Here is a 27,985-nt window from a genome sequence, read left to right on the forward strand (position 1 = left end):
TGTTCACAGTGCTGTCTCTAAATGTTATAGCACACCAGAGACATACAATTCCTGCTAAGATATGAGCCTTTCAGGGTATCGTTAAAAAAAAAACAAAACCAAAAAAAAACAACCAAAAAAACCCCAAACGAACCAAAACAACAAAACCCCAAACTGTGGACCATACAGGCATGCTGTATTAGTCTTATTATGTCTAGATATTGGATTGCATGAAAATTACTTTCTAGTCATAACTGCTTTTACACACTTCCCCATTCTCTTTCATTCCAGTATTTACAAATAGATAGTTTGATACCATAACATGTTTCAGTACAAGATGCTGTCTTCCCTTTGACTTTTACATATTATTTGTATATTGGAAATATGTATTTAAGGCACTTTCTTGATGTCTTCAAGAACCAAGATAGGAGGGGTTTAGTTTACTGTTAAATAATTTGTGCTGTATATTTGTGGTTGCCTTGTCTCCTTAGTTAAACTGCTTCTTAGTGAGATTACAATTTGAAGATCCCCTGTTTGACAGGGATTACCTGTAGTCCCAAGGTAGGTGATAGAAATGTTGCACTGTCCCCGTTAAGTATTTAGAAACCAAATAAGACCCATGCTTCATGCCGGAAGATGTACACCAGGCTAAGGCAATCCTATCAAAGATCTTTCAACCTAATCAGACAGGAGAAATCAATGGGAAAGGGATGTAACGTATGAATAAGATGCATGAAGATGATTGCACACATTGGTACCATGGTAGTAGTGTGACAGAAAAGCGCTGCCAACTTGAGTTGTGTAAAAAGTTAATTCTGTGTGTTACCATGCTGCAGTTGTTCTTACTCCAGCTGTTCAGTGTAGCTCCTCTTCCTGCAATTGAATTGTTAAAATTTTGTGAATGGAAAAATCTTGGAGAGACTGGAAAAAAACCAACAAACAAACAAACAAAAAAAACCCCAAAAACCAAAAACCCAAACAAACCCAACACCTTGTAGCTGAGGTGAAACATTTGAATAATGTGATACTGTTGTTTTCACACTGTTCCATGTGTACTGGTTGGCTGAAACCAGTATTTCCCTATGAACATTTCCAAAAAAATTTCATCTTGTGAGAAATGTTTTGACTGGAGAATCCCAAACTGGCTGGATGACATGCTTGTCCCCCTAAGTTTTAGGTACCTAAAACTTTCAGCATTTACTGCATGTAGTTCTGAATCCACCTCGTGCTGGAGAGGTGGTTGGTTTATATATTGTTGACTTAATTGGGGCATTCAGGACTTGTGCTTTAATTGCCATTGTCCCTAACTTTCTGCTGTGGCTGATATGTTTTAAGGTAGTGATTTCTTAACAGATATTCAGTTCTGTTAATGTTATCAGTGTATTTTAACCACGTAATACTTACTAATTGTATGTTCTCTTCGTAGGCACATTTGGACGTATTTTCCATGGGATTCTAATAGAAGAAAAAGACCCCAGTAAAGAGAAACAAGTTTTTGTCAAAACTGTTAAAGGTATGCTTACATAAAGGAGTGTTTTTATGTCCAGTTGTTTGGATTGTAGTGCATGCTGAGTGTATCAAATCTGTCTCTAAAACCAAACCCTTCCTCCTCAAAATATGCAAATGGCTACTGCTTAAAAAGCAAAAGCAATTTGGGTGCTACATTCAGCCAGAGAGAACAGAAATCTTATATGGAAGAAAAATGTGTGTGCTTTCCACCAGTGCCTTCAGTTATTGTGTCTTGAATACTTTTGCTTATGATTCTTTTAAGTTGTGTTTTTGGTTCCCCTCCCTGCCCCCAGCATGTCATTGTTCTTTCCATCCACAGCCTCTTGCCCTGCAAATTGTTGAAAAAGGTACCTGCAATGCATCTTAAGAATTTTCATAAACATGTGTGGCTCTACAAAAGATAGGGCATAGTTTCTGCCATCCTTAAACTTTACTACTGAAGCACCAGAATTATCACTTAAAACTTAATTTATACAAATATAGCATCTTTGTTCAAGAAATACATTGTTGGAGTGATTTAAATTAATAGGTAGACTTACGAAACAACAAGGTAAGTCTAGATGACAACCATATTACATATATCCTACATATATCCCTTCCTCTACAGTCATCATTGTAAGAGTTCTCTAGTAGCTTACAACAGTTTTGCTGAATTCCTTGTGCAGTAGTTGCTTCATCAGTTATTTTGCTGAATTCCTTGTGCAGTAGTTGCTTCATCAGTTAATTTTGTCATTTCAATTGGGTATATTATTGCCTTTGGTTTTTCATTTTAAAACTTCTCTAATTCTTTCTTATAAAAAAAAAATAGGCTTCTATAAGAATTTCAACTAGTTTTAAATTTTTTTTGCACAGCTAGTAATTTTTAAAGGTAGTAATTTTAAAGAGGAAGGTGGAAATTGGTGAAGCTGCTGAATTTTGTTGTTGTTGAACCTTTCTGCTACCCATTTATTCAGTGCCATTTTAAAGAAAAAAATACTGCTTAAAGAAGGCAACTTTCTATTATTCTTTTTAAGTTTCTCACATGATCGGATGCTTGTGATAAGAAAAAAAATAAGTTTATGTGGAAAGCCACTTAGAAAAAGATTCACACTCACTTCAAGGGGAGGAATTTCTTGAAGTCAACCTGATTTGGAATAAAAGTAGCTAAAAAAGGGGTCCCTCCTTGAAACAGTCTGAAGTGGCAGTTTGGGATGGATGCTGTTGCATTCCTTAGCTACACGTTCTTCTTTATGTGGGCCTAGCCCGATTGTATGCTTTTGACAGTGAAGACAGGTCAGTGCCCGATACCGTACCTGCTGCTCTAACAAAATATGTTGAACTTAAAAAGGTCCAACATGTCAGTACTATGAGCCAGGTACCAGCTGTGAGTAATCAACATAGGCAGTGTGAAATTACCCTCCTTTCCTGCCTAACAAATCCTTACCTCCTAATCAGCCTGGTATGGCTGAACTGTAAGGTGGAATGGGTACCAACAGTGAAGTATTGCTTTGTGGGCAGCAGGAGGGTAACCTGTGAGTAAATCTCTCTCAGCATTGAGTCAGGCAGCAGAGCTTGATCTGTGCTCTGGAACAACTGTTTGTGTTTCTGCTAATGGGATTCACAGCAGGCTGAACAGTGAGGATTTGCTGCTGTCGCTTTTCACGCTCTTCTCTTGCATGTCCTCAAGAGCATTCCTAGATTCAGAGTGACAGTTACTCTCATAGTCACAAGATACTTCCATTATTTCTTCAGGAGTGCCTCTGAGGTGGTACACTTCTGTAGCACTTTTCATCCCTGTTGAGTCCAGAGAGGACTTCTGAAAAGTAGATATGCTGCCCCTTTGGAAGATGTTGGTAGCTACCATTTAGCATGATGGTGGCAGCTAGAACTGTGTCATCTGAAGTAGTTATAGCCTCTTATATAAAGGCAAGTATTTTCTTGTAGTGACTTCTAGCAAGAAGCAAAGGAACCTACTCTCTTTATTAAAAAAAAAAAACAAACAACTTTGCTTCTTTCCAGTATTTTGGGAAATTTTCCTGAATTGTGCCCTCTTCTGTTGCCCCTCCCTGCCAAACAGTTCTGACTGTCATTTTGCTTTTATTTGGTATAGTTTCCAAAAGCCTTATCCTATATCACATGAGCCTGGTGCTTCTCTGTGTTTGATAAGGCAGTCTAACTTGGGGCATCATTCACCAGTGTTACCTTAATCTGTGATCCCCTTCACTGTGTTATTTGGTGGTTCTCTGCCCTGATTCAGAGTCAACAAATGCTAGTGGTCTTGTGATCCCCCAAATTGTTGTGAGTTAGGACAGTTTGACAGCTGTATAGCACTGCTCAAGCATGCTTACTTTTTATAGCATTGGATTAAATGACAGAGAACATTTGTGAGAACAGATCTTAATTTAGCTGCCTCCCATCACTACTTATCTAATTGCTTTGCCAAAATGGGGCTTTCAATCCACTCTTAAAGCTGCACTTTTCCCTTGCAGTGGCTTGTATCTTTGACACAGTGCACATCCTGATTTCTCTAGCCCTTCCCTTTGCAGTGAAAGATTTGTTAGCTGTGGTGAACTGGAGCATGGTCTTAAGGGAGTAATGGTATTCACATAATTGTTGTCTGTAGAGAATTTCTCAGCTTTAAAAAGGATCTATACGGACAAAGTTTATAATAGATTTTGCTGATACTTGTCTGTGAAATAATACTGGTTTGGGCAGCGGAATGTTGCTAGGAAAATAACTATAAACATCCCTTCTTCTCCTTACAGCATTTCATTTGCAGTGCTAATATTAAGCAGCTTTGTCTTTGTACCCTGGCTGTGATAGCTGTGTGTGCAGCTGGGTCATGTAATAAGTTGGGAATTTGATCTGCTTGGAAAAAAAACCTGCAAAAATTCTCTCTTAAGCAGACTTTTTCCTTGATCTCGTTCATTCTGTGACCACACACACTGCTGTTTTGGCACAAACACAGGAGTAGGGCAGGACCACAAAAGCAAGATGGGTATGAGAACTATTAAACTGACTTAAATATCTCTGTTGCTGAAGGCATGAAAGGAGCCTGAGGGTCATGGAAAAGAAACAAGGAAGAAAGGTTTTGTCTGTGTAGCTGAGTTATCCCCCCCAAAATGTACGAGCTACTCCAGAACTGTCTTGTTTTACCCAGTGGTACACTCTGAAATTGATAAAATAAAGTCCAGTGGTACCCCAAATGACAGAAAATAATGGGAAGAGGGCGTGGGGTGTTTCAGATCTTCTGAAAAATGTGAACTGAAATTCTTTCAGCAGGTGTTGTGAGGAGGAATAACCTTCTTGAGAGGAAAAGCACCTCTTTCTTCTCACTAGGATCAGAGCTTGAGAAACTTAAGACATGGCATTGGCTGTTTTGACATTAGGGTAGTTGCTGCAACTTTAAATCTGGAGTTGCCAATAGAAGAAACCCTTTGGAAGGAGAACACCTGGACATGGTAAATATGATCACTACACTTGTGCCCAAACTAGAATTTCTTACTAGAATCATAATTATTTGGGTTGGAAGGGACCTTTAAAGGCCACCTAGTCCAACACCCTTGCCATAGGCAGGGACATCTTTCACTAGATCAGGTTGCTCAAAGCCCCATCCAACCTGACCTTCAGCACTTCCAGTGCTGGAGCATCCACAACTTCTCTGGACAACCTGTTTTAGTGTCTCACCACCCTCCCTGTATTTAAAAAAAAAAAAAAAAAAAAAAAAGATTCTTCCTTATGTCCAATCTAAATCTACTCTCTTTGAGTTTAAAACTGTTGCCCCATGTCCTATCACTACGGGCCATGACAAAAAGTCTCTGTCTTTCTCATAAGTCCCCTGTAAGTATTGAAAGGCCACAATAAGGTCTCCCTGGAGCGTTTTCTTCTCCAGGCTGAACAACCTCAACTCTATCAACCTTTCTCCATAGCAGAGGTGTTCCAGCCCTCGGATCATTTTCACGGCCCTTCTCTGGACCTGGTCTAACAGGTCCATGTTTTTCTCGTGCTGGGGACCCCAGAGCTGGACACAGTACTGCAGGCGGCCTCACAGGAGGGCAGAGTAGAGGTGGAGAATCACCTCCTGTAACCTGGGAACTTTGTCTAGACATGACCTTAGTTGGTGCAGTTGTCTACTGTGTCATTGGGTATAAGCCTTCACCCCTGCGGAATAACACCAGTGTACTGGCATACAAGTGGCTTTGTGTTGGGTGTTACCATTGCAAACTATATTGATTGTAGCAAGTTTGCATTGTGCAGAGTGGTGAAGCTAGTGAGGTAAGTGATTGTCCACTGGACATGCCCAAGAAAGCCCAACAAGTGGTATACATGGGGCTGGAAGGCTTCCTTGTGCCATGGGTAGCTCATGTATGTTGGCTTTTAGGAGAAGACCTCTGCTGTACTAGGAAAGGTGTCAAAGAAGGATTATTGTGCCATTCCAGTAATGGTTTCTGAATACCGCTTATTAGGAAAACCTGTGAAGAAAGCTCATGCCATAGATGGAACAGCAGGTGCCTATCATCATGGATCTCTTCTTTCTTGTGTTCCTCCTTCAGTTGTTAGTGTATTATAGGATCCATAACCTTTCAAGATGGGTTATTTCTAATAATGTGGACAGTGAAGATTGTGTTGTCAAAGATAAATGTTTTGGCTGACATGCTTGTCAGACAATAGATCTGTGAGTATTTCCCGCTGTGAGAGAAGTGTGTATGCAGCCTTGTCAGTTTGCCTCTTTCCTATCTTATCTCTCACCAGGGTTGATCCTTTTCTCCAAAGGATCAAAAAGCAAAGACAGTTGACTGGTTATGGCAGTAACTGCAGCAGTCCTTCCCACTTCCCTTCCCTGATGTTTTCTAGCCCTCTGGTAAGGTGTTGAGCATTACTATAAACCAGAAGAGTGCTAACTGAAATCAAGAAGCCTTGAGTTTTCTGAACCTAGTACTCGTTCTCCCTTCTGAAGTGACCTGCTGTTAAAGGAATTGGTAAGACATAAAAATTAGAAAGCCTGGACCTGCCTACCTTTGTCCTGAGAAACTCTTTTAAGTGAAAGAGGCTATTCAGAGAGTGTGTTAGACTAGTTTCCAGGGATGTATTGTATTCCTCATTTTCTCAAGCTGGGATTGACCTATTAGGTCAGACTCTCAAAGGGCAAGTGTGATCCTAATAAAGCCACATCAGTGCAGGAGGCAAATAGATGGGAGTTTGCTTGTTTAGCATTGACTGGTTTCTCCTGCATCACAGAATTTGTCTGGGATCTTTCATCTGAACTGTTCATTAATTCATTAAAGTACTTTTCAACTGATTCAGTGATTACTTGTTCATTAGCTTGTACAGTGATATGACTGAAAAGCTGGAGAAACTTCTCTTGAAATCTCAATGCCACATCTTTTATAAAGATACAGGCTGAAGACAGAATTAATCCCTGAGTGCCAGAAGTTCACTCCAGATCCCTTAGAAGAGGTTTTTTTTTCACTTAGCTGTACTGCACTCCAGAGAAAAGTTGTAACATGCCTTGGGTAGTGACAAAGCTTCTACCTGCATGTTCATGAAATAAATGAATTTATAATTTATTTTTTTTTAATGCTGGGCATCCAGACACACTCTAAAGCATTAGATGATACAAGTCTTCCCTTATGTGCAGTGCTCCATGCCAAAGCGGAGAGCTTAAAAGAAAAAATGGGTATCAGTTGGCAAAATTAGAAACAGCTTTCTGGAAGGTCTAATAACTTTGGGAGTACAAAGATCTCAAGCCCTGGGCAAAAGGGGTTACTTGTTCATGCTTCCTCTAGATCCTTAGTGTTGAACATCCAGTTGTTCTTTTCTATTTGCAGTTTACATTTTCACTGTGTATTAGTTTGCTAGTCATCGTCATAGAAGTTTTAGCTTCTTTCACATTTAGACTTTTCTAAGGATAATTTGCCTTCATTCTTTCTTTAAATGGACATTCATGAAGATAAACGATGTGTGTCTCATTGCCAGTAAGAACAAGAATATGTTATCTGTACTATATTTGGGATATTGGAATCTGTGGATCAACACAACCTGAATAAGTTCTTTGTTAGAAAGATGAGAGACTTAGGTGGCATTTGCTTTCTTCATTGTGTTTCTTGCTCTATGGTAGGATTGTTTTATGAGGTTGTAATGCTTCACTTTCCAATAGGAGGTTTCCAGTCACTCTTAACTTCGGGAAGTGTCTTGGTTGGCATGTTTCTCAAAGCTGGCATTGCGTCTCTTGCCAGTGATTGACAGTTCTCTTCTGCTTTTATATGGCATGAAATAGACTTTCTTGTGAATCTTCTAGATCATCTTACGTCAGAAGAGGAAGAAAACACACAGTTTTTACCTTTGATTTAAAGAACACATTGTTTAATGGTGCTTTTCCTGTGAAGGAGAAAATTCTTTGCAGAACAAATGGAATTGTATTATTCCAGGAACCTACGCAGTGAGTTTGAGTTGTGCAGAGCCCTGACTCATTTAGTACATTCTGGCCAAGTAACATTTTTGTTAAAAACAACCGATCGGGCTGTTCAAGATAACCTGACTGCTTCCATTTCATTTTCTAACCACTTAAAATTTTTCTTCTGTACAAGGAAGGAGTGTTTGAAAACAAAACCACCCATGAAAAGCACTGGAAACAAAGTCATAGTATAAGTGAAGATTAACTCTTAAGACTTCATCATCTTATTAACAAAGCTTTGAGTTTTGTTCATATCACCGTAGGTCACTAGAGGACTCTTTCAGCACTCTTGGCTATCTCCAACATTATACTTTTTAAAATTTTTATTTATTGTTAATCTAAGATGGGATGCTCAAAGTGCACCCACATAGGCAAATATGGATCGTGATGCTGTAATGGAAACCTTGGAGAAAGACCTTACCATGAATTCATCTGGTATATCTCAGGACTGCAGCTGCCTTCAAAGTATTTGTAGTACACAAGACTTTTCTAGTATGAGTCAAAACATGCACTTTGCAGTGCAAGTTTGTTTTGAGTTGTAGATATGAGGAAACCTATTAGATGTTAAATGTTGTATGTTCAAACAAGTGGGACTTAACTGTCCATAGTGTGAAGACCTGTTACTGCCTTCATTCATGTGATGTCTGTTTTGGCCTGTTTATGACCTAGCTGAGTGCAAGTTGGTGACCCTTTAGGACTACTTTAGTGTATTTAGAAGGTGTAGGGATAGAGATCCTGAGAACTTAGGCTATGCAAAGCAGGGGAGAGCCAAAGGCATAGTTAGGCGAGTTAAGTGTTCATAATAAGCTTTGTGTTAACCAAGTTGAAGGGTTTCTTGTTCATATTAGACATATAGTATACTGCAACCTGGAGCATACACAGTTGTTCCCAAGGTACCATTTTTAAATTGCACTGACTTCACATCTTTGGGCAGTTCATTCTTAAAAGCACTGCCTTGTGAAAATATAAGTTTAAGTTCATGCCTTAAATGTACAGTATTTAAGTTAGTTGTCAAAAGTACTTAACCTTGCAAAATCAGAGTACAAGATCCTGTTTCTGTAGAAGAAAGTTCATTACAAAAACAATTCCAGAAAAGAGCTGCTTCTAGTCTGAGTTAAATTCTTAAGTGTCTTTGTAAAGGAAGGTACTTGAATTTAAAGAATTAGGGAAAAGTAGCAAATTTCTGAATATCACCTTAAAAATGCACTATGTTTGTCATTCAATCCTGGTTCATTAAGAAAGTATCCTGAGACCTAAGGTAGTACAATATACATTAAAAGAAATATGCAGTAGCAGCTCTGAGGTTGATGTCCAAAGTAGTGTACTACTTAAAGATTTACTATTCCATACGCTTCTGCAGGAAAAAAATAAATTCATAACCTACAGTATACTTTCATTTACATACAGTTAAAATCACTACTTGTATTTCAATTTTGTTAGCTGCTGCCCTTTAGCAATTGATAGACTTTGAAACATTACATCAGTTATGTCTTTTCCCCAGTTTCACTTCACATTTACCTACACTTTCTGCTTCATTTTAAGTTAAATGATTACTGAGCAAAGAGCCTTCTACTTGTTGCTATTTGCTGCTGCTACTTGGATTCTAGTATTGTTATATAAGGGAAATAGGAGTATCCCCAAATCATACTTCTCTCTGCCCTTTTCTGTGGTTTAAAACTGTGTGTGCATTTGTAATGTAGGAAAGCCAGAACAGCACTCCCCGTTTTAGCAGTATCATGTTGAATCACTTCCAGAATATACTAAAATTAGGCTTGAATTTGAAAACATGAACTGCATTGCTTTGGAAAATAAACTTTTGCGGTTGTCGTGTGGAAACAAACATTTCAATATAAATAGCCTTGGTATTAAGATTTGGGGAGAAATCCTGCTCTATTGAAATTTTGACAAAACTAAGCATATTATCCGATGTTGTAACCTCCTTATGTCGTCATTTGTGTATTTATGTCTTAACATACAGAAGATTGGAATTCTGTAGGATGCATGGTTGCCTTGTAAAGCAGATAGATGTTGATGCGTGAAAGTATAGCTATTGCCTGAATGCCTCTGTAGCTATCCAGACTTGTGCATGCAATAGAGCGGCTAAAAAGGAGCAAGGTGTCTTTCCTTCACTTCTGTGGGAGGTAGAAAGCCATCGGATGTGCTGCTGGCTTCCATGGTAACTTGTCACTGTCTAACTGTTAGGACCCCTTGAAGTTTTAAAGCATAAATATTTTTGTGTATGTACTTTCCCTTCTACCTATGAAAAAGCAGATTTGATCATGACTACTTACATTCATTAAGCAGTTCATCCTTCTATTGAAAGAAAGTTCTGAAAACGTCTGCTAGCAGCTTTAAAAATGTCATGTACAACAAATGTGAACTCAGGATAGTTTTTGAGTGTTGAATTTCTTCCAAAAAACCAAAGCCTTGTGTAGAAGGGTTAAAGCAGTATTCAGGCAAGTATTCTCTTTGAACTGGAATTGAATTCTGCCTTGGGAGAAATTTTACATAATTAATTGCTATGCAGAAGCAGCAGTAATTAAAAAGGATGTGTTTATACTAGGAGCATTTCTTACCTGAAGCTGAACATTTAGGACAGTTCTAGTACTACGCTTCCAATTCCTGTGGACATAGTCTGTGACCACTGTACCTGCCTGTATGCTTTTCACACTTCAATAACTTGAGCTTGTGGACTTTATCACAGTATATTTGGCAAAGCCCACAAGTCTGAAGGATAATAAGGGTAATACAAGCTTTGCGAAAACAGTAGCTATATAGAAAATGGGTTGTATAAGTGTGCTGATGTTCACTGGCCATGTTAGAGAAGGAGGTTTGCATGGCAACAAGATGTTACAAATGGTCCAAAGGTGAGAAAAACTTCAAGTAGAACATCTTTTTAAATATTGCTGTCAGGAAATGTGTTTATCAGAAGCCTTAGACTTCCTAGCTGTAGTGTTTGCAGAGCTGCTTCTGATAGGAGTGCTGACAGAAATTGCTGGGTGTTACTGCCCATAGTAGGCTAGGAAAGGGCTCAAAGGACTTACTGAAATTTTGAAACCTTTGGTTATATTTCTTCTAAGAGTTTGCTTTATCTTCTGTCTGAAGAAACAGACTTCAGTGACCATGCATGCTACAGTCTGAAGTCTAAGTTGTAATGCTGTGCTTTGCTATTTTGAGATTCTAGGACTTAAAATGTTGTTCTTGAAAGCCATCCAGCTAATCGGGTAACCCAGTGCAATATCCAGGTAATTGCTGCTTTTCATCTGTGGTAAGTAATTTGAGGTGTGGAGTCACCCTTTTCCGGTATGCTACCACCTAGTGAAATGTAGAGCGTGATGCTCTGCAGTTGTTATGAGTGCCCAGTCTCAGAGCAAGCACATTGCTGCAATGTTAGTGTCATCGCAAAACTTCTCAGAGATTTTTTTCATGTGAGTGTTACAATGATTTGTGTGACTGATAAGTGATGATGAACAAAGATTTTAAAATGCAGTTTTGCAGATGGACTTTGAGAAGTTGGTAAAAATCAAATAGGTGCTCTTTCTCCCCGTGAACCAGGAAGGGCCTCAGCACATATCACACTTGCCAGAATTGCGTGGAGAGATTAGCCTGTTATATAAAAATAGTAGTGCCAAGAGCCCCATTGTGTCTAGCTATATACAAATAACGTAATATCATGAGATAAACTTGCAACCGTATCAAAGCTTCTTGAAATCCTAGCTTGTTCTTGCTCTGTGCCTTAGGGTAGACTTCCACAACCAGGCTCTTGGCACAGAAAGGGTAAAACCAGTGCTTTAAAAGCATCTTCCTGGTTCTGGAATGCATTTACATCTATCTTAAATAGTCTTGTTTTTAAGCACCTTCTGAAAGTTGGACCTTTTTGGTCCTAATTGAACATCTAGAATACTGCTGGGTATTAAATCTTTCTCTGAACTCATGTGACCTGAAGTCTTTGCTGTTCAATTACTCAGCTGTTGGTGCACAATAGTCTTGTGAAAATACATAATGCTTTTTCAGGGCTGAGAAGCACTGACCTGGCAACACCTTGCAATCATCAGGCTGCAACTGCATGAATTGTTGAGCTCTGATGTATTCTTAATCACAAATAGTGTTAATATGTGAGAGGGAAGTTTAGCTTTTTTTTAGGGCTTTGAAGAAGTTGTGGAACAAGCCCTTGTTGCCTCGCCCTGGCATGTTCAACTTAAACTTGGGGCTGTTTCCTGATGCCCAAATTTAATATATGGGAGTCTATGGCCTCCTTTGTTGTGACTTTTAAGTTGCTATTCTAATTAAAGAGGTTTCTGGCTCTGTGGGAGGCTTTCTTCCCATTTCCCCCTCTTCAGCTGTGTGTGTGGCTGTGTTCATATCAAATGACTTCACAGATCTGGTACAGAAAAAATGAGCTGTGAAAGCCTGTGGGCATTCTTGTGTGTTTGACAAGATCATTCCCCAGGTCTCATTTTGTGTGGCTACACAAACAATTCTGTGAATAAAATGCCCGCGTGTGTGTGCTTACATGTAATGCTTAATTTGATGTATGGTTTTGGTACAGGGTTACACTTTGGCCCGGGCAGGGAAATGAAATCTGTAGGATTCGTCTTAGTATGTCCTTATAAAAACCTTTCACCAAGCTGGAATTGCTGGGTCGTGGCTGTCACTGGCTTTGCTCAGGGACTGCATAGTTCTTGTATCGAAGCCAGAAATGCTGTGAATTTTCTGGATTGCTTTTAAGGGTTTTCAGCACAGGATGGTCAGATGCACCAGGTCCTCTACAACAAAATGTATCATTACCAAAATCACCTTCTTCCTACTCTATGACGACCTGTCTGCTGGGTGCTCGAAAGTGGTTATAATCTACTAAATGTGACAGAGTTTGTTTAAATGTACTTTTTGTTGTGTAACTAAAGAAAATGGCCTCAAAAGGAAGTCTAATTGCAATGGGGACTGTTGCAGTAACATTATTTTGGTATTTTTTTACCTCCTTTTGACTAGAATCACTTAAAGAAGTGGTGATTTATATTCTGTTTTGAACTATATCTAGTACAAAACCACAATAATCAAACTGTGTGCCTGTTCTAAAATTGGCACTGGTCTAAGCTAGTGGAGGATTAGACTTGTACTGCTATTGTTTGTTCTGAGTGTGTTTGAATTTATTGGTGTTGTGTAAGTTTTTTCCATACAGAAAACAAGGAAATAATATTGATAAGAAAACACAATATGGATGCTGGGACTGTTTCACAAGATAAGATTTAGATTTCCGTATATACTTCAATGGGAGTCAATCGTCCTTTTGGGTGCTCAACGACTATAGCATAGCGTCTCCGAGGTGAAAGAAAACAATGAAACGTAACAGTGACCTGCTGAAAAACACCCTGTGTGATGGAAAGGGAAAGGCATCAGCAGAAGAGCACTGCCTCTTACAGTGTTAGTGTGAAGAGATGAATAGGTGCATTGTCTGAACCAGATTAACTCGTTCTGTAGATTTTAAAGCCAGTCTTAAATAATCTCTGATCTAGAGCTTCAAATTATTGCATGGTGGCTCTTAAAATTAAAAGCAAACCAGTTAAGCAAGCGCAGGGCCAAAGAATGTATAAGCAAGTTAACGTCATATGCTGGGTTGAAGAGGTTGTGGTCTTTGAGTTCTAGTAATTAATGCATTTAAACCTGAAGCTGTGTACTAGCAGCCTGCTGGCAGTTCCTCTAGCTTCTTACAATATGCTTTTATACCTCTGTTTTTAATGCTTCTTGCCCTTTATAAGAGTTGGGTGATTCAGTCATTCATGCCTATGTAACTTCATTTTAATGTAGTATCTTGGTTTTTTACTTGTTTACAAGCCTTTTGAAGTCTCGAGTACTTATCAAATTTGTTGCATATAAAACACTTGAGTGCTATTGCTGCACAGTAGGTAGGACCTTCTCTTTCTCATGCCTCTGTGTTGGAGTGCAAACTAGAGGCTTCAGCTGAGCATTACTTAAATGTCTCCACTGCAAGAACCTGTTCATACCCTCTCCCCATATGTACTTGTTATCAAATACAAGGACATGCACTGTTTTGATGCATCCCATGATATACCACAGCCATAATTGTCACTAATCTAATGGCACCTTTGTGTGTGGACTTCCCTAGAGCACTGTGTTTTGGCTCTGGTGGCCTCGGTCCTTCCAGCCTGTATGGGGTCTAGGCAGTGATGCTCCTTAGGGGTTTCCAAGCATGCTCAGGGTTCGGTGCCTCTGGCTGGGACCTGTATCTGCATTTATAACCTCCATTTTCTGATCATCTCCTTTTTTACTGTCTGTATGCTTTTGGGAAGGCATACCTCCTTTTTAATCTCTCCTGAGCCAAGGTAGTAAAGCAGCCTTTGAAGCAGTTTGCCTTGGGATATTATTCCTTTCCCTGACTTAAGGGAACTTTCTCAATCCAGCCAATGTTTTGTGGCTTACAGGTTGAGTTATGTGATTTCTCTTTTGATGAACCCTTCTTAGGCAGGAGCTGTGTTGTGCCTGAGGCTGCCTCCACTTCCAGCAGATCTGGAAAGCTAAATGCCAATTTGTGCGTTATGGTTAGAGCCTATCTATTTAGCTTGCCATTGCCATAAGGGGCAGGCCATGCTCTCTCTCGGGGCTTTGTGCTTTCTTTCCCTAGCTTGTGCTCATCTGCACTGACCACGTTCACCATTCAAGTCAGTCAAAAGTTATGTTTTCTTTTGCAGGGTTAAAGTTCAGTTAGGAAAGGGTGTCAGAGCTGCTACAGGGAGGAGGGTAAGACCATGAAGAAGGGAAAAGAGCAAATAAGTTCTTTCCTCTTCTTCCTCCCAGGGCAGTAGAATGTTGTTTGACACATCTGTAATATGTAAATTTATCCTAATGCAGCAAGGAAAACTGATTGGCCTTTGCTGGGCGCTCTCCTGTGCTAGCTTGCTGCCTAGGCACTCCAGTACTAGTTCTAGCATGAAGGAGGGGCAGAAAATGCACCCAGGTGTGAGGAGGGTGAGATTGTGAGAGCTGTGATTTACATCATGTTAAGCGTCACTGTTGCTTCTTGCCACCAGAGGGGAAAAAAACCAAACACAAAAATATCTGTGGGGAAGGGGTTACAGGCAACACTTCTGCTTCTGCCCAGTAGATGTTCTGATTGCTGTGGGTTACTGGAGTTTTCACAGATGCTTGAATTTTGGCTGGCAGCAGTGGGGTTGGGTTTTTTGGGTGTTTTGTTTTTTGGGTTTTTTTTTTTTTTTTTTTAAGGTGGGGAGGAGAAGAGCAAACATTTCTAAGGTTACCAAGAGTCAAGTGTTTCAAGGAGACAGCAGTAAATAAGTAAATCTAGAAATAAATGGTCTCCATCAGTGTGGAAGTAATCTGCAGAAGCCTATACTGGTAATTCAGCAGCAAACTGGTGTCTTCTGAGCACTTCTGTGCTTTTGGGAAACGCACGGCAGGCTCCCCTTCTTCCAGCAGTAGCAGCCCCATGTGGAGGATGTGACCCGTGCTGCCTAGTGCAGGCAGTTCATGCCTGCCCAGAAGCTGTCAGGAAGTGGCAAAAGTACAGTCTGTCAGCACCTGGAGTGTGTTTTATTTCCTTTTTCGTCTTCACCCCATTTGTTTAAGCAGAAATATTCCCTAGAAGTTGGCTTACTCGTTTGGGGTTTTTTAAATTCCATTTAAAAAAAGTAGGCAAACAAGTTCTGTTTGTGCTCAAATGACCTCAACTGACTTGGAAATCTGGACCAGATTTTAATTAATGTGTTGATTTGTTCCTAAAGTTGTATCTGTGGTTCCTTTATTTTTTTTCTTAGATCAAGCCTCAGAGGTACAGGTGACAATGATGCTGACTGAAAGCTGTAAACTCAGAGGACTTCACCACAGGTAAGCTAAGCAGTGTCTATAAGCAAAACTGTATCTGTGTGAGCTGAAAATACTTGTGCTTAAAGCTCCCTAGTAGGAGGGAAATTTTTTCAGAATTCAGCAACATTTTTTTAATGTTTGAAACTTCTTTTTTTTAAGCCATAAAGAGCTGAAACTATTTTGGTGTCACTTTAAAATACAGAATTCTAGATATGCTTCTTATTGCAAAGACTGCTTATAAGCTTCTTTCCTAGCTGTGCAGTCCATAAAATCAAATGGTTGCGGCATGTGGGAAAATGGGGAAAGTCTTTGGTGTTCCAAGACTTGCAGTGCAATATGGGTAGATATTTCTTTTATATATTGTTAGTTATTACAGAAAAACGTGCTGCAGGCACGCATTGGTTTATGCTGGTTCTTGCACAGGCTAGTTGTTAAATGTGGTGGGATCTTAGTGATGACGAGAGTAAGTATATATGCAGGTTGATTGTCAGTTTAGCTAATTTACTAGACTGTTTTGTATTGTTCATAATTTTCTACATGGCACAGAAAAGTATTGTGATTAGGTGCCATCCCACATGGACACAAGGAAATGCTTTTTAGGACTCTTGCATGTGTGTGTTCCTGGTGTGGCATCGTAGCATCACTGATGGGATTTATTCCTTAAGAATTAATGACGTGGTTTTTTGGAGTCATAGCTTAAGTTTTTTAAATTGATGCCCCAAACAGCTTGAGTTAGTGGCAGTTTTGCAGCTTGGATTAAAGGCTGAAATTGGCCTTAAAGATCTTTGTTGCTGGCAAGGATGCAGGTAAGAAGAAACCTACGCTCATCATCAAGTCCTTAGACTGGTAATTGATCTTTTCTTACTGTTAATGTGGAGGAAATGAAAATAGTTCATGCAGAATTGTTAGTTCCACAGTGCATTGAAAAGTTGTTCTTCTAAGAGGTATTACAGCTAAGCCCTTGCCTAAAATACAAGATTGTATTAAGAGGATTGACAGGTTCTTGGGGAAACAAAATTGAAACCAAATGAAACAAGCCCCCTCTCATCATTCAAAATCAGCTGTTATCCTCCCTTTTACAAACCAAACTCTTTAAAGTCCAAAAAGCTTTTCTTCTGTATGCTGCCTATAAAGCTGGGACCTTTATCTTGATCGAAGGTAGAGCTACATGGGTATGTAGAGCTTGTGGGTGTGACATCTGACTATCAGACATCTTCAAGAACAGGAAATTTCAAAGTTCCCTTTTAAAAATGACTATAACTCGTTGGAGACTTACTAATACATTTTCAATAGAAGATAGTTTTTAAAATAATGTTTCATGGAAATTGAAACTATATATGTAGTTTGTTTCAAGTTTCTACAAATTTATATGTTGGTACTATAGGAAGATGCTCATAAAAAATGCAGCATGGGGGTTATCTGAGCCATAAGGAGGGTTGGAAGGGACCTTTAAAGTGGTTTAGTGGTGGACTTGGCAGTGCTAGGTTTATGGTTGATGGACTTGATGATCTTAAAGGTTTTTTCCAATGTAAATGATTCTATGATTCTAAAACACCTGTGATAAAACTACTGAGATACTTCTGTATTTAGAATGCAATTTAATGTTTCATTGATTCAAAACTAAAATTTTCTGTTCTGTCATTTTGAAGTGGATCAAACACAATGTTTTGACTATTTTTACTCCACTGTAATGGAGCTACATATTTTATATCTATAGTTGCATTTAGAATGATACATTTCCAAGTTGAGAATGTATCGCTTCTTAATATAAATGATAAACTGTATTCACAGAAATGTATTTAAGCCCTTTTGGACCAAGTGAAAAAATCTGGAGTGTTCTTCCTAATAGGAAAGTACTCAGATATCTTCTCTCTCTTGTGCTCTGCAATTCATAATGCAAGAAAAGCAAATGCTTTTCTTCAATCCTGAATTACTGTCACTTACAGTGTTTAGGGATTGAGAAGATTTTTATCAAATTTTGGTTTCATATAATTAGGAATTTCTCTCCCTGTCTTCCAGGAATCTGCTACCTATCACTCATGTCTGTATAGAAGAGGGAGAGAAACCAATGGTGCTGCTGCCATACATGAACTGGGGGAACCTTAAACTATTCTTACGACAGTGCAAGCTGGTAGAGGCCAACAATCCTCAGGTATACTCAGAAATCTGTGACTTCTTGCCCATTAAACTTAGACTTGGTTTGTCATCTGTGTATGTGCCTTAAAAGAAATAGTTGTGGTATTGTCACAACAGAACAGGTGAATGAGAGAATTGGCAAGCACGTTCCCTAGCAAGTGTTTGTCTTGATACATAAAAGGAAAACAGTCTTGGCTGTGTTTATCACAGATGTTCAGAGGGCATGAAGCTGAGTTAAACTCTGATTAGGGTATTAGCTGGTATATCAATACTTCTTAAAAATTTAAAAAATACAGAAAATGGTATATGATTGTGGATTTAAGTTGGAATACACAGGGGAAGATTGTGTATGGAGAAATTTCAGATTTACTGATTTTTATTTTTGGTAAAATTAGTAGATTATCCTTTTAATTACTGTAGTTCTTTATTATTTTATAGTAAGCATAAAGCACTTCTGTTAAACTTTCAAGGTGCTGCTGTAGATTTGCTGTTAAGTAAAATAACTGGATTTATTTAACTTTAGATACTAAAGGAAGCAATCTGCTGACTTTTTTTTTTTTTACTGCTGTGGGAGCTTGTTAACATTCATAACTTTATTGCGTTTCAGTAGAACCTGTTGCATATATTTCATGAGAAGTGAGAAAATATTCCTAGATGAGAACATATTTTGCTTGTTTTTAAAAACCTGAGTAAGTGTTTAGTGATGGGTGTGTATATGTATTAAAACTATGCCTCTTGTTAGGATTACCTTGTCTTTTATTCAACTTCACCTTGGTTTGGCTTCTGTCTTTAGGCTAAATCAAGCACAAAATGAATCTTGTTTCCTGAGGTCAGCATTTGTCCCTGTTATGTACCAGATCTCAAACTAGCAAGGGCCACCTACCTCTGTTAATTTACAAGATGTGACAAGCTGCTAGGATCTTTCAGCTTTGATTTTACTTGTTTTGCTGCTTAATCTGAGTTATAAATCCCTATGCAATGCACCAATATCCCTTTCCAAGAATTTAAGTAGAAATGGTGTTTATAATCTGTATTATGTCAAACAGGAGTTGCCTCTTAGTAACTAGAAATTACTGTGCTTAACTATCAAAAAATGGGACATTTAGTGTCCTAGATACTTATTTTGAGATGGAACTTTTCTACAAATACCTAAAGCAAATGCTTGAGTTTTCTGAAATAATACATGGCTATTGCTCTTAATAACAACCTGATAAAGAAGAAGCCAGTTTATTATAGTTTTAATTTAGTATTTGGTTATTTTAACCCCAGTCTTGCAACCTCAGTGTGTCCACCTGTATACTGAAGTTTCTGAAACACTATAGAAATGGAAGAGGGTATAAATATGTGCAAGGGTTTAATTTTTATAGGACTGTGAAGTTGTAAAAGTAGATCGAGCAACAGACTTTGGTACTAGTTTTCAGCAGTAGATAGCAACAAGAATTTTGACTGCTGTTTGTGCTCTGCTGCCTGAAAATGAGTTGGTTTCTAGGGAAACAGTGAAAAAAGTGTGGTAAGAAGGGTAAAATTGACCATTTTTGCCTACATTCACCACTAATCAAAGGAAAAGCTATGTAGCAGTGAGGCAGTTGCAAATTGGAAACATTTGCCCCTGGCATGTCTCAAAAAAAAAAAAAAAAAAAACGTTAAAATTGAATAAGGATTCTTCATAAGTTTTCAACAGGTGGTAGTGTCTGTAGCTACTAGAAAGCATCAGCTGCTAAAGCAGGGATGGGGGGCACACACTAGAATACAACAAAAACACTAACCTCACAGGCACTGGGCTTGTACTTTTGCAGTGATTGTTGTTCTGTGCTCTTGCAGGCAATTTCCCAGCAGGACCTTGTACATATGGCTATTCAGATAGCCTGTGGAATGAGTTATTTGGCCAGACGGGAGGTCATTCACAAAGACCTGGCTGCTAGAAACTGTGTGTAAGTACTCAACCAGGGTAGAGTCATCATGCAGGCAATGTTAGGTCAGTAGCTAGAGTTAGGATGGGCTTTCTCCAGTTGACCTGATGTCTACTTCAAAATATACCACTATTTGGGTTTTTTCCAAATTTTGGGTGAATGGTTTTGTCAGTGAAGTTGTTTTCCTCTAAATATAATTTAAACCACAGAGCATGGTTTTCAAGAAAGCAGAATATCATCATCTTAAATACTTTTGCTAGGTTTTGTCTATCCTTATTTTTTCAAAGGCTTGAAAAATATTAAAGCTTCCCTTAAACTTTAACAAAAACTTGGAATGTCTTTGGCAGTTTATCAGTGGATAGATTTTTTTGTATGAAGTTGGTTTTCTTCATATTTTTTTTTCTTAAAAAATATAGCCTAATGGCTTTGATTGCTGATAGATTTCTTAGTTGTCAAATGATGGATAGATATGAATGTGCTCTGTAAATGGTAGGAATGCTGAAGTAGTGTTTGAGACCATCTTCTGCCTGGAATATGCCCTTAAAATGTAGACATTGTTTGAGGTGTGTTTTGGCTTTCTATAAACCAGATCACTCAGACACTACCAACTGTGCTCATTCTCCACCTGCTTTCATACCTAATAAGGGGAAACATAGAAAATACAGGGTTCTGCCTAAACTTAACTAAACATCTGGAAATACCTAAAGGGGCGGTTAGTCCATGAGCTCAGTCTTAATGATATCTGCAAATAATGTCATAATTCAAGTAACAGAGTTATTTTCAGAGTTCAAGACCATGTTTGAAGCCTTGAATTCAAGTTCTTGATTTGGAGAGACACCTCTCCTTTTTGCCTGTCCCCACCCCTGCACCAAAGGACATGTACTGGTGTATTAATGAACTAGCAATGAAAGAAAAGGAGAAAGAAACAACCTCTGGGTTATACCCCAGAGCTGTGTACAAATTGTCGGTCAATGAAGTAAGCCCTAATGAGGTAACTGCACTTGATTAGTATAAAGTCTTTAACCTGAAATTGGCTGTTAGAGGTGATTTTGAAATTTGTTGAGCTCTGCTTTATCATAAACAATTGCATTTATGAAACACTATGTCATAATTGGATCACTTGGGATGGATGCACATCTTGCATTCTTTCAGCTACAATGCTTCATTTATTTTTGGAAGAAAATAAAATGCCTTGTGGTCTGGTCATTTGCTCGATTCTTCTTGTGTCTGTTTTATGAAAATATTATTGATAAACTGGTTAATTTCTCAGGATTGCTGCCCACATCTTCTTGATGACCTTGGGGCATGCATTACATGTAATCTGAGAGGCTTTTTGCCTTAGCAGTACCTACAGGGTTTTCTCGGGTCCTGTCTTCTGCCAGTGCAAGGGTGTAAAGACTGAAGCATGCTCCTGCATCTTCAGGTTCCTCAGTTGCCCAGGCAGGAATGACTGGGTTACTGTCTCGGTTCCTGTTCTTTGGCTTCCATCTCTTTCAACTTTTTGCCACCTTTTGTGTTTTTCCTTATTTGCCAACGTGTTTTCCAGTATACCCTTCAAAAGACCTCCTAGGATCCGCAAGGCCTCAGTCCCTCCAATATCTTCAAGGCACAGTTGTTGAAATACCTTGTACCTCTTTTTGACTGGGGGTTTGCTTTGTTTGTTCCCACATAGTCCTTCAAGTGGAAGCCCAGTTTCTTTCTTCGCACTTTTCATGGACAGCATGCACTTCTAGTGTATGGTCTGTCTTGGGGCTATGCTACTGGTGACCGTTAGAGAGCTCTGTGTGTTTGGCTTGCCAGTTAATAGTAAAACACAAGTCACATTCCCCACACCAGGATAGATCCCGTTCCTGAAATTTGGACTGACTTCCCTGCCCAGCCCCTCAGGGTTGTCAGGGGTCACTATTGCTGCAACTTTTGTCCCTTGTGCTTCTGTCCACAAAATCTCCTGGTCCTCTCAGGTGCAGTCTTTGGCCCAGTTCTTCAAATATCCCAACCAGGGCCAGCAAAGCTTCTGACCTTGCATCTGGGGGACTAAGAGAAAAAGCTGGGAGACACTTAAGCATTCATGCTTGTCCTAGGATATTCTTTTAACTACTGTACATGTTGTACTGGCACCACTGGCAGTAGGCACTGTTGGTGTAGCAGATGCTGGGACAGAGGGAGTAGTGAGATCCACCCTGAAGCCATCCTTGTGCTTTTGAACTGGTGCTACCAAGCTAGTCCAGCAGAATCTTTCCTGGCTCTTGCACTACATAAGGGTGCTCAGTTTGACAGAGTTCCTGAGAGACTCTTCGTAATTCCTGTTGCTTTTCCTCTCTGGTGAACATGTTGAGAAAGAAGTGGTATCACAGGAGACAAAGATCATAAACAGTGCTCCAGGGAAGTTACCTTGTAACAACCTCTCATTTCTGTGCAGTGAACTAATAGCCTAGTGCCCTTGCTGTGCAAAGGGTTGGCAGTCCAGGCTGCTTGACTCCTTGCCCTCCTCACTTTAGTTGCCATATGTGTGATGCAGAGCACTGGCAATAAAATCAATTCATAGTGCACCTGGTGCTCCTTCTCCATGAGAAATGCAGGCAGGAGCTGAGCATCTGCTGATCTGTGCTGCAGTACAAGAAATCCTGGGCTAGCATTAGGTTTTTAAAGAGAAAGAGGGTGCCAGTAGCCAAGATCCCTTGAAGGGCTTTGGTTCATCTGCCACCCCTTTGTTCCCCAGGTCTATTCCTGTGTGGTGAAAGGCTGGGAGGAGTTGATATGAAGTGTAGCAGACCTATATACCTGTGCCCTAATTTTGGGAAGGGAGCCAGGATTGCAGTGGTCTTGGCAGGTTTGTTAAGGGAGGAAATACTTTTGGTCTCATGTGCTCATGGCACAGTTGGGCTCAGTTAGAGTGGACATACAGATTACACAAGTCAGAGCTCTCTAATCACTGTGAAGTTACCCTTTGTATTGTATTTGTTTATAGACAGGTCTTCTAGGAATTTCTCTGAACTCTTTAGAGTGATTAGATATGGAAACTTCCTGGCCTATAAATTTTGAGGGCAATGAACTGACCTGAAAGTGCATAGAAATGGGATAAATAAGAAGATACTTGAGATAGTGAAGCGGAAAACACACAGATTGAGTGTTTCTATTTGATTTTTCTCATCAAAATAAAGAAATAATTGACAAGATGAAAAGACAGCAAACACCATTTTGTTACAATCCCTCTAACCCAATGTTATTTCTATATTTTTGTTATAAGATGTTAAAGCCAACATCTCACCCATATTCTGAAGTCAGCTGTTTATGAGAACATTGAACTTTATTATACACTTTTTAAAGTTAAAAGAATATGAATTAACATCCCAGAGCGGGGGGGAAGAAATCAGTAGGCTCCGTGTGCTTTTTTGAGTCTTTTGGTGATTAAAAGTAAGTTTCCCTTAGCCAGTATCCAATTTCTGACAACAGTCAGAATTAATATCTCTTGTTGAGGGGAATAAATAATATCATACCAGATTGCTTGATTAGAGACAAGCTTTTAGGCCACAAATAATATTGGTTACTTTAACAAGATATTACTGACTCTTGCTTTGCTTAAATTTTTGGCTCCTTGTTGCTACAGAGGTTCTATAGCTAAAATTTGTTTAGTTGACCTGATAGGGGATCTCCAAGGGAGGAGGAATAATTTAACGGAGTTGCTTGTTTGCTTTAACTGTATTTTTTTGCACTTGTAAATGTTTGATTTTATTTAATCTAAGACTGCTGATTTTTCTAGTGCTTATCTGTTAACGCAGAATAAATACATTCTTTGATGATATTTGATAATCACAGAATAAGCATGTCAATCTAGAAGAATGCTAGCCCTTTGAAATGTTGATAGTGTGATTAGTGTTCCCCTATTAAATCCTAAGTCTGAAACTTAAGGTTGAGCATAAATATTTTCTGTAAAACTGTAATGCCAAGTTTGCTAAATACTTCTGTTCTCTTAAATTAGCATTGACGATGCACTTCAGGTTAAGATTACAGACAATGCATTGTCTCGAGACCTATTTCCTATGGACTACCATTGCCTGGGAGATAATGAAAACAGACCAGTTCGATGGATGGCTCTTGAAAGCCTGGTTAACAATGAATTTTCCAGTGCTAGCGATGTGGTAAGTTTGTTGGGTTTTTTTTTTCCCTCTTACATTTTGTAAGTGTATTTTGTTGACATTTTTCCCTTTTTTCAGCCATTGGAGAATCATGTCACTGAATAGGTAACAGTGATTTGTCTAGAACAGCATCTATACACCTGCTTCCTGCACTTGCTACTCATGGCAGATAGTTCAAATGTCAAGCAGGCCTTTCTTGCATGGCAAAATTGTCCGTTGCACCCTGTTCTCCTTGGTAGCATTAGCAGAAAAGGCAAGTAAATTCAGTGAGCAATCTGTATTGGGACTTGTCTGCTATTTGAATGAACGTGATGCAGAGTCCACAACAGAGTGTTTCAGTTGCAGTCTCACAGATAGAGAAAAGAGGGGAAGAATTGCTTCCCTTGACCTGCTGGCTGCACTTAATGCAAACACAGCCTGGAATGCAGCTGGCTGCTTTTGCTTCAAGGGCAGGCCGCTGATGTGTTCAGCTTGTTCACCAGGACCCCCAGGTCCTTTTCTGCAAAGCTGCTTTCTAGGCGGTCAGCCCCAGCCAGACCTGGTGCATGGAGCTATGCCCTCCCAGTTGCAGGACTTTGCATTTGTTTTCCTTGAACTTTGATGTTCCTGTCAGCCCATTTCTCCAGCTTCTTGAGGTCCTTCTGCAGAACCCTGTTCTTCAACCTGTCAGCCACTCTGCCCAGATTGGTATCATCCACAAACTTCCTGAGAGTCCAGGTTGTTACTGAAGATAGAACAGTATTGATTCCTAAGCAATGCCACTAGTAACCAGCTGATCATAGCTATTAGAGTCCAGCAGTCCAGCCACTGTAATGTCAACATCTCACTAATCTGACAATAAGGATGCTATGGACGATGATGTCAAAGGCCTTGCTGAAGTCAAGGTGAACATGCATTGCTCACCGTGTGTCCACTAGCACTGTCTTCTCAGCAAAAAGCTAGCCAGGTTAGTCAGGCACAGTTTGCCCTCGATGAATCCACACTGGCTGTTCCCAGAGACCTTTATGTTTCGTATGCATGGAAGTGACTTCCAGGATCATGTGCTCCCCAATATTAGCAGGAGGTGATGTTAGACTACCTGGCCCGTAGTTCCTTGGATCCCACCTCTTCAAGAGGGTGCCTTTTTTCCAGTTGTTGGCAACCTCTCCCAATTGTGGTGGCCTTTCAAAGATGATGAGAGCAGCATTGCAATGACTTCAGCCTGCTCCCTCAGCACTCTTGGATGCATCCGGTCTGGCATGGTGGTCTGGTGTGTACACACTTGGCTTCAGTGCAGCCTAAATGTTTTCCTCTATTGGCGTTTCTTAGTAGTTTAACTCTGCTGAGCTTTGGTTTTCCAAACTCCATCCCTGCATGCTGATGCATTCTCACTGCATTTCTCAAGTAGCCTTCTCCTGCTTCCGCTCTCTCTTTCCTTCCTTAGTGTCTTGACTTAGTCAGTACATCCATGGTGGCCTTCTACCATGCTTGCTCAGCTTCCTGCACATCAGAACGGACTGTTCTTCTACTTACAGGAGCTTGTCCTTGAAGATCGACCTGTGGTAATTAGAGTGCTAATTAATGGTAAACCACTTGCCCTTACAATCTGTGTCTTCCTGCTAAGGGGGTATTTTCTTTGGTAATGATGCTTTCCTTAACACCACTACATCCAGAGATTGTAATCTGCATCTTAAAATATACTAGTTTAGAAAACTTGAAAAGTTCTGGTTGTTTTTTTTTTTTTCCCCCTCATTGCCATAGTCTCTGTACTAGTGCTCAAGCCACATAAAAAAAAAAAAAAACAAGGAAAGGAGTCAGCTCTGCTCCAGAAATACTTATGTACTCCTTGGAAAATGTGTGGTGGTTTGTGTTATACCAAACTTGAAGACAGAACAGGAAATAGAAGTTGCCTGTGAAAGCATGTTTTTATAATACTAAATGGGATCAATTAAACGTTGATTTCTTATTTTTTCTTTTTTTTTAAATCTGGAACATGAAAGCATTCACTGTTGTGAAGACTGGACTTGGAAATAAAAGCTTATGTAACACTGGCAGTGAAATGTAGAATTTTATTAGGATGAAGGCACCTCAGCATCATAACCGTTTCAGAAAACTAGTGAATTCAGCATATAGTCCACACTGTTTTAACGCAGAACTTCTTTTTGCATTATATAAGGATAAATGCAACTCTGCTTCTAATATATAGTTCTTAACTTTGCAAATGTAGCTGTCTGAGTTTTGCAGTGTGCAAAACCAGGCAGTTTTTCTGGGTGTAGAAAATACTATCTGCCCTAAATATCATCATTGCATTTACCTGGATGCTTTTTGCAAATATGGTGTAATATGTTTTTGTCTGCTTGCTAGGAACAAATCTAGTTATCAATTGCATGTAGCTTATAATCGGTAATGAAATCTGTTACAAACAATTTAGGTGGTGCCTGTTAAGATGCAGTTGGCATGTGTTCTAGGCTTGCTTTTTGGATGCATTTCTTTAAAATGGTTTTGCTGGCTTGAAACATTCCTAGTGTGTTCCTCCTCTGCCAACAGTTATATCAGTCAGCCAAAGAATAGAAAAACAAAATACAATTCCTGTTGAATTTTAATTCTGTGTTTTTTCCCTCTGTTGTACATGAAGCTCTGCTTTTTTTTATGCCATTTTTATGCAGCTACTTACGGAATTAGAAATAGCTATATTCTCAGAGTAGTTTTGCTTGAATCACCCTTTATTCTCGTGTTCTAGGTGCACCACCACTTGTCCCTCAGCATTTTTCTTAACTGCAAATGAAAAGGATGTCATCCCCTGCCTTCCCACACTGCTAATAGATGGCTATTCAGAGCGGGGGCTGCATCTGTGCCCCTGCCATTCTCCAGCTCTGAGCTTCCCATCAGTGTCCACTGACAGCATCCCTTAGTGTTAAGGCTTTGGTTGAGGATGGGGTGGGATTTCTTTTGATTAAAACCAAAAATCTTTCGATGCTTGCAGAATTATGCCCCTTTAATAAATCATGATGTTTGCAGCCCTTGTAACTTCAGCAGTGAATCATCGGTGTACAGTATCTGCACCATCTAGGTTTTGTCTCTTGGGTCTCTTGATACCAGCTAGTAAATCATTTTACTTGTACTGTGCTTGCACATGAATTGATTGATAGATATTTCATCACCTTAAGCTCCTTCTGGCAAGTATTGTTGGCTGAATGTGTTGAATGCTGATCCAGCTGTCAAGTTTACTTGGATTAAATCTTTATTTTTTTTGTGAGTCCTACTTGTGAGTGTATGCTCAAAATATACAGATGACTTTGAAAAAATGATGGTTTCATTCAGTCAGCTTTTCTGAACCTTTGAATTTCGAGACCTTTTTTAAGGAATGTTGGGTAGTGTTTTGAAGAGGTAAAATGTAATATAAAATGGTTAACTTTTTCAAAGCAGTGGTTTAGTGTTTAATATTCCTTAGATTTGTTAAGTGTTTTGGAATGTCATACTGGAAAAATGCAGTAAATACATAAATTTTTTTATTCCTTAAAAACTTAGTGCATTAAGATTTAATTTTAGTTCAACTTGACACTTGTTCTGTGATTCTTAATTGTCCCTATTCAAGACAAAGTATTGTTGTGTTGAACTTGGATGTATATAGTATTTATGTAAAGCTTTCTTACTCTGTGTAGTCTTATTTGCGACTGATTTTGTGGAATATCTGAAGGAGCTCTCAAAATTCAGCATGTTCCGTTAATGCTGTATGCTATTTCTTCTCAGTGGGCCTTTGGAGTAACCCTGTGGGAGCTGATGACTTTAGGACAGACTCCATATGTTGATATCGACCCCTTTGAGATGGCTGCTTATTTAAAGGATGGCTATAGAATAGCTCAGCCAATCAACTGCCCTGATGAACTGTAAGTGCATATTTTTGGAGAGAGGATAAAATGTCTATTTTGTAATCAGCATGTTAAGCCAGCCTTATCAATGAAAGAGCTGGGTTTGCCTTCTCTTGCCTGTTTATTCTGCCTTTTAGACAAACCCTCCTGTAAGTATTTGTGTGGCTTCAGTGACGTATGTCCAGGTACTCGGGC

At 39.3% G+C, this 27,985-nt stretch overlaps 1 protein-coding gene across 1 annotated transcript in view; it reads left to right on the plus strand.

Annotated features, from left to right (window-relative positions):
- RYK (receptor like tyrosine kinase) overlaps positions 1–27,985 on the plus strand; it is a 64,043-nt gene that overhangs the window by 33,939 nt on the left and 2,119 nt on the right. The window contains exons 10-15 of the mRNA XM_030028714.2: positions 1,406–1,492; positions 15,712–15,781; positions 17,780–17,912; positions 19,718–19,827; positions 23,786–23,945; positions 27,672–27,808. Coding sequence (XP_029884574.1) covers positions 1,406–1,492; positions 15,712–15,781; positions 17,780–17,912; positions 19,718–19,827; positions 23,786–23,945; positions 27,672–27,808 — 697 coding nt within the window. The remainder of the gene's footprint in view (positions 1–1,405; positions 1,493–15,711; positions 15,782–17,779; positions 17,913–19,717; positions 19,828–23,785; positions 23,946–27,671; positions 27,809–27,985) is intronic.

The sequence above is a fragment of the Aquila chrysaetos genome, chromosome 10, assembly GCF_900496995.4.
Source record: "Aquila chrysaetos chrysaetos chromosome 10, bAquChr1.4, whole genome shotgun sequence".
Classification (NCBI taxonomy): domain Eukaryota; kingdom Metazoa; phylum Chordata; class Aves; order Accipitriformes; family Accipitridae; genus Aquila; species Aquila chrysaetos.